Source organism: Mandrillus leucophaeus, unplaced genomic scaffold, assembly GCF_000951045.1.
Source record: "Mandrillus leucophaeus isolate KB7577 unplaced genomic scaffold, Mleu.le_1.0 Scaffold814, whole genome shotgun sequence".
Taxonomy (NCBI): domain Eukaryota; kingdom Metazoa; phylum Chordata; class Mammalia; order Primates; family Cercopithecidae; genus Mandrillus; species Mandrillus leucophaeus.
In genome coordinates, this window is record NW_012108853.1 from 783,758 (window position 1) to 796,123 (window position 12,366).

Here is a 12,366-nt window from a genome sequence, read left to right on the forward strand (position 1 = left end):
GCATGTTTGTTAGACTTCAGAATTATCTTGAGGAACTGAGCAAGTAAGGCTATTTGAAATCAGTTTCTGGATAAATATTGTGCCTTGTTTTGCTGGTCTGAGCACTTGCCAAATTGCGGATTTCTTGACATGGGCATTTAACTCTAATTATGCTTGGTCCACTTGCACATTTGCAAAACATATAATTATCAGGCTTTTAACAAAACGTCAGGCAGTTTAATGGATGGCGTTCTGTTAGGAGAGTAAAAAAAATAATAGCTGACATTTACTGTAAGTTAGGCATGATTGTAAGAGCCTTACACACAATGAGGTAATACATGTGTTACCTCATTTAATCCTCTCAACAATCCAGTGAAGTTGGTACTGTTACTCCCACTTTACAGATGAGAAAACTGAAGCACAGAGAGGATCAGTAACTTGCTTGGGTTCACAAAGCCAGTGAGTAATTGGGTTTCTTTTTGTTTTTGTTTTTGTATTTTTTGAGACGGAGTCGCCCAGGCTGGAGTGCAGTGGCACAATCTCGGCTCACTGCAACCTTCACCTCCTGGGTTCAAGCAATTCTCCTGCCTCAGCCTCCCGACTAGTTGGGACTACAGGTGCTTGCCACCACGCCTGGCTAATTTTTATTTTTTCTACTGTTAGTAAAGACGGGGTTTTACCGAGTTAGCCAGGATGGTCTGGATCTCCTAACCTTGTGATCCACCTGCCTTGGCCTCCCGAAGTGCTAGGATTACGAGTGTAAGCCACTGCACCCGGCCTAAAATTGGGTTTCTTACCAGACATTCCAAATCGTGGCTTAACTCTTACCTGCTGTGCCGTACTTCATTCCTTTAAAATTGTATATTGTTCCACTAACAACATGTTAGTAGTATAATTCTAAAACCAAGCTTTGAAATGGAAATCAACCTCAATCAAGTGAAAAAAATTTTTAACTCCTTGACTGAAAATAAATTTTAGCATAAATTCAATGTCCTTCATCCCAGCAAAGTTTGACTAGAGTGTTTCTATTCCATTTAAGCACACGATTAAGTGTGAGGGTTTAGGAATCATGTTTTTTAGAAGGAGAAGGGAAACAAGTTGAAATCTACAGAACACTTTTTCTCATACATATATTGGAGGAAAGTAGGAAGAATTTCCTTTGATCTCATAAACCCCATTAACTCCTGTGTATCAGTGCTACTGGGCGGAATGTTAGAACCATTAAATTCCTCAGAGGGATTTAATGCATGACAGTCTAGAAGAGGATCTTGGAGAGTGTCCCCAAAGAAGGATGACTTAGAAATGTCACAAAAGGCATTAGAAGACAGGGAGTTTCAGGATTCACAGTTGCTCAGTGTCACTAGATTCTGTATACGTGCAAAGAGAAATAATGGCAAAATCCAGGTGTTTAATTTTGTGGGGTGATGGGCTATGGTGGCCTTCGGAAGCCATTACACTGGCCTGTAAGCACAAAGGTCTGAAACACTGCAGGCAGCTGCTAACTCAGGAAACATATTGTCGTGGCACCAGCATATTCTAGTAAATATTTTTTTCAGGACAGAGAAGCTGTGTGAATGTTTTAAAGCCTATGGAAAGGGAACTACTGAATAAGTAAAAAATAAATGTCTCTATCTTGAGAATACATGCCAAAAATCATATGACTATCAATGCTGTGATAAGTCTCAATAGCATCTTTTCTTTTAATTAAACCTTTTTCCAAAAGGAAGAACTGGAAATGCTGCTTGGGTTTCCTTCTGTTGGGTTTGGGCTATAAAAGAGAGTTCTGAAACAATGTAAGCGGGTATGTGAGAGTTATACCCACAGCTGGGGCTGAGAGATGTGGATTGTGGGAAAGCTGGCTTGTGCAGTCTAACCCTTTCCCTTGCCTCCCCATCACCATCCTTCCTTTCACTCTCCTGGGTGCATCTTGGTAAACTAGCCTATTTTCCATTCCTGTTCATCCGTATTAAGTACCTAAAATGCTTGCTAATAAGGGTTAAGATAAGAACTCGCCCTAAGGTATGTACATGTTTAACAGCACCTCTCTGACCACAAGGCAAGCCCTTATAGGTCTGTATCCTGCAGAAAGACCTGTCTTGTCACTTGCTTTTTCTTCACAACTCTTATGTACCCAGAGCTTGGGTCCAAGGAAGTATCCTGGTTTAAGGAGTGAGATTGGGATCCACATTTTAAAAAATATTTGATGTTTCCCCAAATGTCCCAGTATTATTTATTGATTAACTCATTAATTTTTTAGAGATTTGAAATGTCACCTCTGTATCCCCAGACATGTCTGTGTCAACTTGTGAACCCACTATTCTGCTTCACAATCCATCAGTCAACTCATGCCCTTGTCCCAGTCTTTGAATTTCTGCAGCTTTACAGTATGTTTTGATACATCATAAGGCTAGTTTATTCTTTTTTTTTTCAGTCTTTCTGGATATTTCTGCATGTTTATTTTTTCTGTGTTTTACAGTCAGCTCAACTATTTCCACTCCCCGCCATCTCTCAAAAAACTCTTGCTTGTGTTTTCACTGGGTTGTGTTTAAATTGTATATTAACTGAGGAAGAATTGATATCTTGATAAGATCAAGCTTTTCTATTTATTACTTTGAGCCTTCTTCTAAAATTGTTTAAGGTTATCCACATATAGAAGAAACCTGTTAAGTTTAATCCTAAATATATTATGTGTTTTGTGGCAATCATAAATAAAATGACATCTTCATTTTATATTCTAACTGGGTGTTACTCATATATAGAAAAGCCATTTTTTTTTAACACCTAATTGCTTTACTGAATTCACTCTCACTTGGTAGTATATTTTCAGTCAATGGTGTCGTCTGCAAAGAGTTAGTTGTTAGAGGGCAGAAAAGACATTCCATTATCAGGTAGTCACTTCAGTTGCATCCTTAAGCAGCCACAGACACCGAGAGTGATGATAGCCATCACTCTATGTATTTTTGATTAAATTCTTGATTTTTACTTTTACTTGTAAAATGGTTCAACCTTGCAGAAAATTATCAAACATGAATACACCTATCATCCATATTTAACAGATACTTTTTGCCATATTAGTGTCAGATCCCTCCTTTTAAACAAAAAAACTATATAAAACACTTGAGATTACCCAAAGTCTTTCCACCCTCAGCCTTTCTTCCTCCTCTTCCCCAGAGCACCTACTCTGCTGAAGTTGGCGTCTCTTATTCCTGTGCTAACTACTGCATATACATATATGTAGCTTTGGTATTTTAAAAATGTATGCAAGTTGTACGCAAAGTTTTAAATGTTTTCCTGATTTCAAAGTAATAAATATATGCTCAGTCTGAAAATTCTAACCTTTATAGAAATTATGGGACAGAAACTTAATGGGCTTCATAATAATCTCCTTAAGAAAGCCAGTGTTTACAATAAGGTGTATCATTTTTCTGCCTTTGATGTTGCGTTGGGTATAGTAGAACCAAACACTGTCTGACTTGCTTAACAAAGAATGCCCTCCAGAGAAAAAAACAATTAGAATATGTGTTTACCATCATATCCTGTTATCTGCTAGTAGTTCTTTATGTTGTTAAAAACAAGAAAAGAAAGAAATCTCAACAAAGGTTACTAGGACCTTAAGTGGATTTCAACAGAGAAACCCATCACTGTTTACACTCCAAGCAACAGACTTCTATAGATTTGATTCAGTTGAAGCACCTGATAGGAGCTGCTGCTTGCACAAAGCGGACGCCTTGATGAGCAGCTGGTAAACTTGGAGCACACATAAGACAATCAAAGGAAGTCTCCGTATAAACTTCTCCATGCAAGGAAAGATGGTTTTTCCATTTGCCCTTTTCTGAGCACTTTAACTTCCTCATTATATGTTCCAAATTGTTTCAGAGACTATGTAAACCATATGTTTGTGAAGTGATAGAGACAAACATGGGGAAGTCTGATTAGCATCAGCTTCCCTCAGGAAGGGGGTTTCTTTCCCAACCCAGTTTAGCCTGCTCCATACTTACTGGACATGGGATAAGTAGGCAGGGATGGGAAATGGGCTTTAAACAGCTGCACCTGGCTGTAGAGTTTCCGCTCCTCTTTCTACTGAAGCACATGTTTTAACAGTTACTCTCTATTAAGAAGAGAGATAGTAGGTGCTGGCTGACAGTAAGAGAATGAATTTCATTCAGTGTTTCAGTATTCATTCAAACCTTCATGAGATCAAGTGTGTGAATGCATATGTGCGTGTGTGAGAACACTCAAGAGCTAACAAGCAAGAGTGAGCTGCTTTTCAGTTTTTGTTCTTTTTTTTTCAATCCTTTTTTTCTTTCAGTTTTTGTCTCACTGGGTTTGAATTAGGTAGCCAACAAGGATAAATAATCTGTTTACTTCACTACTATTAAATGGAATCATTTCTTTTTATATTAGATTCCCTAGGAGAGCAGTAAAGAAGGTATAAACACCTACATTATGTATTACATAATGCAGAAGTTTACTAGCCTAGACGAAATAATGATGTTGGATATTGGATGATAGTAAATCACTTTAAAAACAAACAAACAAAAAGGCCAACATGTTTCCTGCATTTTATTTTGGACCCGGAAGTCCAGTGGGCCAAGTTCCTTGCTCAGGCATATTCAATGGCACACCTGTGCAGATGTGTGGAAATAAGTAATTGAGGTGAAATCATATAGCTATGATTAGGGCAGCCACAGTTTATCATTCAAACTGGACATTTGAGAGGACTACAGGCATAGACTGAGCCCAGCAGCCATCCTGGGTCTTAATCAGTGGCATTGTAGTTGTCATTGCTTGAGAGAACAATTAATAAACATTTTAAAAAAGTATCTACTTGTGTCTTTATCTCCCAAAGACAAAAAAATAAAGCATTGATGACTCTGAAAATTGAAAGAGAAAAAAGCTGGCTGGGTGTGGTGAATCGGGCCTGTAATCCCAGTACTTTGGGAGGCCGATTACTTGAGATCAGAAGTTCCAGACCAGCATGGCCAACATGGTGAAACCCTGTCTCTACTAAAAATACAAAAATAGCCAGGCATGGTGGTGCATGCCTGTAATCTCAGCTACACAGGAGGCTGAGGCAGGAGAATCACTTAAACCCGGGAGGCGGAGGTTGCAGTGAGCTGAGAGTACACCACTGCATTCCAGCCTGGGCAACAGAGCGAGACTCCGTCATTCTCTCTCTCTATCTGTCTCTCTCTCTCTCACTCACACACACACACACACACACACACACACACTTAACTGGTTTATTCATATTAACTTATATTCATTTTCTATGAATGCTTGGTCTTGAATTCTATTGGGATGACTTGATAGGTGAAACCACTTTATGTTGACAACTTTTTAGAATTTGAGTCATCTCAAATGATGACTTTATAGCATATCCATTTCTTTGGCTTTCATTTCTTGGGAAATACCTACGATACCTATGCACATGTCATTGTTTAGAGCCTTACCCCACGTTCACAATATTAGGTTGCTTCCATTTATCTTGGTGAAGCAGAATTGTGTTTAAGCAGAAACAGGTGCCTTTGACTAACAGGTTGTGTTTTTTAACTTGTAAATTGGACCAAAAGAGTAATCAAAAGGGGCAGAGAGAAAATAGTAACAAGGAAGCCTCAGTTCATCCTCTTTTTCTCTTTGTTTTGATGCTGTTGTTGTTGAGGTTTTGTTATGTTTTATCCTGGTTTTTGGTTTTTATCTTGAGTCCTATGCTGTTAAATGCATGTCTGATATAGTATCTATACAACATGATAAACTTGTTCTATGCTGCTAAAAATTGACTGCTTTGTTTCTAGTAAACATAGTCTTTTAAAAAATAACCATATTTGTTTGTAAAGCGTGTTATTCACCTTCCTCTTTTTCTAAACATCATGTCTACTTTGATAAGTCTCATTTTGGATGTGAGAAATATTTGACATATCCAGGTATGGGTGTGCTGGTCTGTAGGCAGTCTCAGGAGAACGTTGGAGATAATCGTGCTACACAATCTTTTAATTAATACAGATTACTATCTTGGGAACAATTAGGCTTGATCAGAAGGCAATATTTTGCTTTTATAGATAACTGCATTTGCTGTTTTTTGAGGGGAGAATCTATCAAACTAAATTTTAGAAAAAAATACGAAGTTTTTCAAGCAGCATTACAAGGGAGTGGTTGACAGGTAGATGTCCATTCTGAGGAAAATAAATTCCAAGAAATCTTGAGCAAAGTGACCTGTTCTGAAATTCCTAGTGTACTTGACTTTGCACAAGGATTTTTCTTTTCTCTAAGCTCCCCGGACATCATTCATTTGCATTTATTATTAAATAAGGCAATTATTCGATATTCCTAGCGTATATTAGAATTTATTGCATATTCATCCACTTTTGTGACAATTATTTATTGAGCACTCTCATGTTCACCCGCAAGGGTGCGGGTGCAGAATAGAGGAAAAGCTGTGTATAACCAAGTTCAGGATTTGCCAGGCAAGTACAGTCAAGGAGATGAACATGTATGCAAGACGTGATTTAACTAGGTACCAAGAAATCCAAGCTAGGTAATTTAATATGCATGAACAAGAGGACACGAGGGAATTAAGGACAGGGGGAAAAGTTGTAGAGTCAATGGGTTGTAAGAACTGGTGGGTTAAATAATGGTTGGTGTTGAGGATTAGAGGAGAAGAGTTGGAAAGAAAGGCTGTGCTGGTTAGAGAGAGGTACGTTTGACACTGCGATTACAGAGAGGTTGTAGTTGATGGTAATGACAAGGACTAAGGGGTAACCATGGATTTGTGGCTGAAGTAGGGCAGAAAACAAGATCATTGAAGGAGAGTAAAGTCAGGGAATTGAGGGTACGGGGTAGTGGAAAGATCCTTTACAGGAGAGTTCAAGAAAGAAGCAGTGTTGGGGACTTGATGTAAATGACCGAGAGAGAGAGGGAGGGAGAGAGAGAGAGAGAGAGAGAGAGAGAGAGAGAGAGAGAGAGTGTGTGTGTGTGTGTGTGTGTGTGTGTGTGTGTGTGTGTATGTGAAGTATTATTGGAGAAAGACAGAGAGCCAGCAGTGAAACTCAAGGGAGAGGATCGGGAATGATCCAGGGGTCTATAATGACTGTGGTTATGAGTTAGAGACTGATGGCATGAGCTTCAAAGCTGATGATGTTTCAGGAGGAGGAAGCGATCATTGTCTAGAAGCAAGAATAAAAAGCAAGCAGGCAGAGAGCTCTCAGGAGATGCCTTGTTCTCTAGGGAGAGACATGTTTCTTTTAAAGCAAGAACGTGAAGGGAGGGTTCAGAGATGAGGCCAAGTATTTAGAAGACTTTACTAGATTCCCTAAATGAAGGAATTGCATTCCCAAAGGGTACAGTGGAAGGGGTTCAGGAACCAGCTGAGGAGTGGAAAAAGTTGGGGCCAGACTGGGCATGTTCACAGTGCGATGGGAATGGGAGTGCAGGAGAAAGAAGGATATTGGAGGTCCTGAGCCTAATCAGGAGTAGAGGGCATAATGAGATTAGTCCTGGTAGTTTCTGAAACAGGTGGTGAGGCTCTGAGTGTGGGACAGAAGGATGGGTTGGGTGTCTTGCCAGAAGCAAGCAGACCTCTGGGGCTCTTCTCTCCAATGCATGGTCATTTGGAGATGGGGAATTTGGGGGGTGAGGTCTTGTTTCCCAGAGCATGAGTAGATTTGGGGCTCCTCCTTCATTCTACAAATAGAGATGTGGAAGCTGGGGAGGTATACCTGCTGGAGCATTACTAAGATGCATGCAAGGATGCAAGGACCACTTATTATAACAGTTCCAGGATGAGGTCATATGAAACCTAGAGGGTTTCATTTTTTTTTTTTTTCTTATTGCTTTTATACTCGAGATGCAATTTAGTATGTTACATACATAAAAATAGTAATTAGGTTTAATTGGAGGGGGTTACACTGAGTCATAATCAGTAGATAGAATTTGAATTCCAATTCATAGTTTAAAATAAGTCATTCTGTCCATCTCCTTCCTGCCCACTCCTTGCTGTTTCCACCAAAATGTGCCTTGAAAACTGACAATGTCAGTCTTATCTGGCTGAATAATTGACATGTTCTTTTCCCTTTCCTTTATAGTGAAGAAAGTTATAACGTCAATGATTATTCCTTAAGAGATCAGCTCTTGGTGGAATCTTGTGACAATGAAGAGCTTAATTCTTCTCCAGGGAAGAACAGTTCCACAATGCTCTATTCAAGACAGAGCTCTGCCAGTCACCTCTTTACTCTGACAGTCCTTAGTAACCATGCGAATGAGAAAGTGGAAATGCTGCTAGGAGCTGAGACGCAGTAAGTATATGTGGGGAAAGGATCGGAATATCTGATGGTATCTCCCTGACCTGATTTCCTTTGGTTTACAGACTCCCTAAAAACAGCAGCTACTATTCATGTTTTTGCTGAGCACCTACTGTTCGCTAAGCGCTACGACTGGGTGCTTTTTACAGATGTTCTTCTTTTCATTGTAATCGTCTTATAGGAGATGGATGTTGTTATTTTTGTCCCTATAAGTCCTGATAGATGCACTGTGCTTTAGGTGTTTTTATTTTTATAGAGTGGTTTAAAAATCATTTTACTTTTTTTATTGACAAAGAATATGATACACTATCCTTAGGGAATATGACTCAACTGGTAGTTTGAGTCTAGGCCATAAGCCCTCTTAGGTAATGGAATTGAGGTCGTTTCTCAGTCACCTACCTTCAACCAGAGAGCAGAAAGCCCAATGATTTCTGTCAAAAGAGCTACCCAGTTTATGGAAATATACTGATAAATCCTCTTTCTAATCCAGAGCTTATGCAAGACCAAAACAGGCATCCTGTTTGTGCCTGCAGTTTCGCCAGCAGTTAGTGTGCAGTTAGTTCTTGCATTGGATGAGTGGCAGTGAGGGTTAACTTTCAAGTTCACCTTCGTGATTTTTTGGTGGTGATTTTAAAGCTAACTGACCAATTTATTTGTTTAGAAACTGGAAACTTACTCTTGCAATAATCATCATGGGCAGATGTTATATTGGGTCAGAGAGTGGAGCAGTGGAGGGAAAGGAGAAGTTCCCTAATTCAGAGAATTCTGAATCCTGTCAGATTCCTGCCTCCCACTCCATGTCTGCCAAAGTTCCTAAATGATGTGGTTCAAATGGATCGGCACCTAATGAGTAACAACCCTAAAACTGTAGCAAGATCTTAGAGAAAGTGATCCCAAAGAGGTATCTTCGCCTTAAGACGTTTTATCAGTGTTCCTAGATGATTAAAGAAAATATTAAAGAAAAATTATTCAAGGACACTTGCTAAAGCATAGTAAGGCTGGCTTTATTCAAGATCATCTTAATAGGTGGAAGGACCATTGCAGCAAGGTCTCCAATGGGGGAGACAGATTGGGCTCAACTTCGAATCCAGCATGGGCCAGTGGGAATTTACAGCCATGGAGCAGGATGGAGGTCAGTGGATGGAAACTCACTAAGAGGAAATATCAGGGATAAGGGCAATTCTGGCTAAACTAACCAAACAGGATTCTTGCTGAAGACAGGCCAGGGTAATTAGACATCATAACCTCTGGGATGATGGAGAATAATGAATCTGATTATCAGATATTGAGGATGGAGTAGGGGATATTCTTGCCAAGCTGACTTAGTAGGGTTCTTTGCTGAAACTGGATTTTATGAAGAACTGTACAGCCTAGGAGAAGGTACACAAATCTAACTAAAGTTTGGCCAAGCAAAGAATCTTTGTCAAGAGACATAAGAAAAATGTGAAAATTACAAGGCATCCGCATAAAATGTCAAGTTATTTCATATCTTTTGGCACTAGAAGTAACATTTCACAGGCTGGAGAAAAACAAGGACAGGTTGGTGAAAGCTATAGAATATTCCAAATGAACTGGAGAGTTCACCGAGGTAATGAAAAAAGAAATGTATTTCATAAGGCTCCAGCTAACCGTAGATAGTGATTCCTCTGATGGATCTGGGCAAAGTCTTCTGGAAAAGATTCACCATCGTAAATGTCATTAAAAACATTCATAATTCATGGGAGGAGATCAGCATGTCAACATGAACAGGAGTTGGGAAAAGTTGATTGCAACTCTCATGGATGACTTATGAGGGGTTCAAGACTTCAGTGGAGGAAGCAACTGCAGATGCAATGGAAACAGTGAGAGAACTAGATTTAGAAATGGAGACTGAAGATGCAACTGAATTGCTGCAATCTCATAATACAACTTGAACAAATGAGGAGTTGCTTCTTCAGGATGAGCAAAGAAAGTGAAGTTGCTGCGAGCATTGTTGAAATGACAACAGAGGATTTAGAATATTGTGTAAACTGAATTGATAAAGCAGTAGCAAAGTTTGAGAGGATTGACTCCAATTTTGCAAGAAGTTCTACAGAGGATAAAATACTATCAAACAGCATTGCATGCTATACAGAAATCTTTCATGAGTGAAAGAGTCAATTGATGCAACAAATTTCATTGTGGTCTTAATTTAAGAAATGGCCACAGCCACACAAACCTTCAGCAACTATCACCCTAGTTAGCAACCATAAAAAAAAAAAAAAAAAAAAAAAAAGGAACTTCATCTTCATGTGTTTGTTTACAAAACAAACAAATGCCTTTCTCTGAGGTCTCAGAGTTCTTCCCCTAAAGGTGCTGGAAAGCGCTGATGGCATTCCAAGCTTGCAGCTCTGGGGAGGTGAGCTTGGGTGGGCGTGTGCTTGCTTGTCTGTGAGGTAACCAGCAAGTGACATACCCAAGACCAGGGCCAAGGGGAGGCATTACTTGAATTCCAAAAGTGGTTTAAACCCCTTCGCCAGTGAGGACAAACCTAGACTTCCTTTGTCTGGGGAAACTTTTCCTCAAAACGGAATTTTTAGTATGCCTGTGCTTTCGATTTTATATGACTTTAAGGATGAGAACGACTTAAACACTTTGGAAATTAGTACTTTTCCAGTGTTCTAGAGAATTCTCAGAAACTAGTGACTTCCCTTTCCCCATATAGTTAGTAATGGTGAAAGTGTTGCTGGTTTTGCCTTGTGTTTTCCTTTTCTTTCAGTTTACAAGGCTTGTTTGTTCTTTATTCAGACTTTGCCAACATCTCAACAGAGATTTTCCTGACTGTCTCATTCATAATTTATGTAATCTCCACCACTCGTTTCTGAGATGATTCCAAGAGAGTAGGAGGTGAACTGACGCGTCCAGCTTATTTTCACGCCAAGGCTAAATCCTTTCCTGGGACATTCTGTAGCATTTGTTCCATCCTTTTGCCTTTTAATCTTGCCAAAGACTGAATGGTTGTTCGTTTCCTCAATCAGACATGTTCTCAGAATATTTAGTCATGTCACTTGGAAACCCATGGGTCTGACTCATATTTGTAGTTCTTTAATTAATAGCAAGAGGACATTCCAGAAGGGGCATGGGACAGAGGTCTCCTTGGGTACAGAAGGAGTGACTCTCTCATTCTCTTTGCTCTCCCTGCCCCCACCCTCAATTACAGTTGAGAAGTAAATAAATGGACATGCTTTTAAGACATAAAATAGTATTGGTGTTGAAAAATATATTTAACAACTAAAGACTCACTTTCTTTAAAAAAAAAAAAAAGACTATTAAAAAACCTGGCAAATTGTTACATGCCATGTTTGCAAATATGCAGGTTAGCTCTGGATACCTAGTTTTGAGCAATTAGAGCTTTGACGTGCATAGAATGTGTTCCAAAATTTGTGAAATGCATCAGTAAGTATATATTGTTTAGGTTTTCTTTCTTTTATGTCTTTTTGGTTAATATGGTTCATTGGCAATCTAGCTGAAGAAACAAGGTTTTCACCACCGCTCTAGCCTTAAGTAATTGAAGAACTTCAGACCAGTCAGGTATATCTTTTCACTACTTACTCTTTGACCTGAAAAATAATGAATTTTACACCTAAATATTTATCTTCTTTGAAAACCTGTTGTCACTAAAGGCCACCAGAGGATATACCACATGTAAAATCAGCAGTAGGAGGGGTGCAGCTGTTTGGCACAAGGACAGTTTGACTTCAGAAGACAATGAAATTGTGGAAGAAAAATCAATGGCTTTGATTACATAAAGAATGCAGAAATGCTCACCGAAAGGAGATAAGGCAAATAGTGAGCATCTGGGATGTGCCAGGCACTGAGCCAGCTATAGAGCATGATGAAGGGACCCATGGGTGTTTCTAGAGGAGGATAGAATTTTGAGCTGAAGAAAGCATATAGGTAAGGTGATCAGACATCTTGGTTTTCCCAGAATCAGTGGTTCAAGTTTAGGTCTGTTGTCCTGGTGAAATTATGAATGATTCTCTTTTTGACTCTCAAAAGGTCCTTGTTTACACAATGAAATATATGATGACCCTAATTATGTATAATTATAATAGTATATAAAATAAAATAT

The 12,366-nt window shown here is 39.2% G+C and overlaps 1 protein-coding gene across 3 annotated transcripts in view; it reads left to right on the forward strand.

Moving 5' to 3' along the window:
• ARHGEF26 (Rho guanine nucleotide exchange factor (GEF) 26) overlaps positions 1–12,366 on the forward strand; it is a 145,312-nt gene that overhangs the window by 112,746 nt on the left and 20,200 nt on the right. For all 3 annotated transcript variants that reach the window (XM_011967877.1, XM_011967875.1, XM_011967878.1), the window contains exon 12: positions 8,061–8,270. In XM_011967877.1, the coding sequence (XP_011823267.1) occupies positions 8,061–8,270 (210 nt within the window). The remainder of the gene's footprint in view (positions 1–8,060; positions 8,271–12,366) is intronic.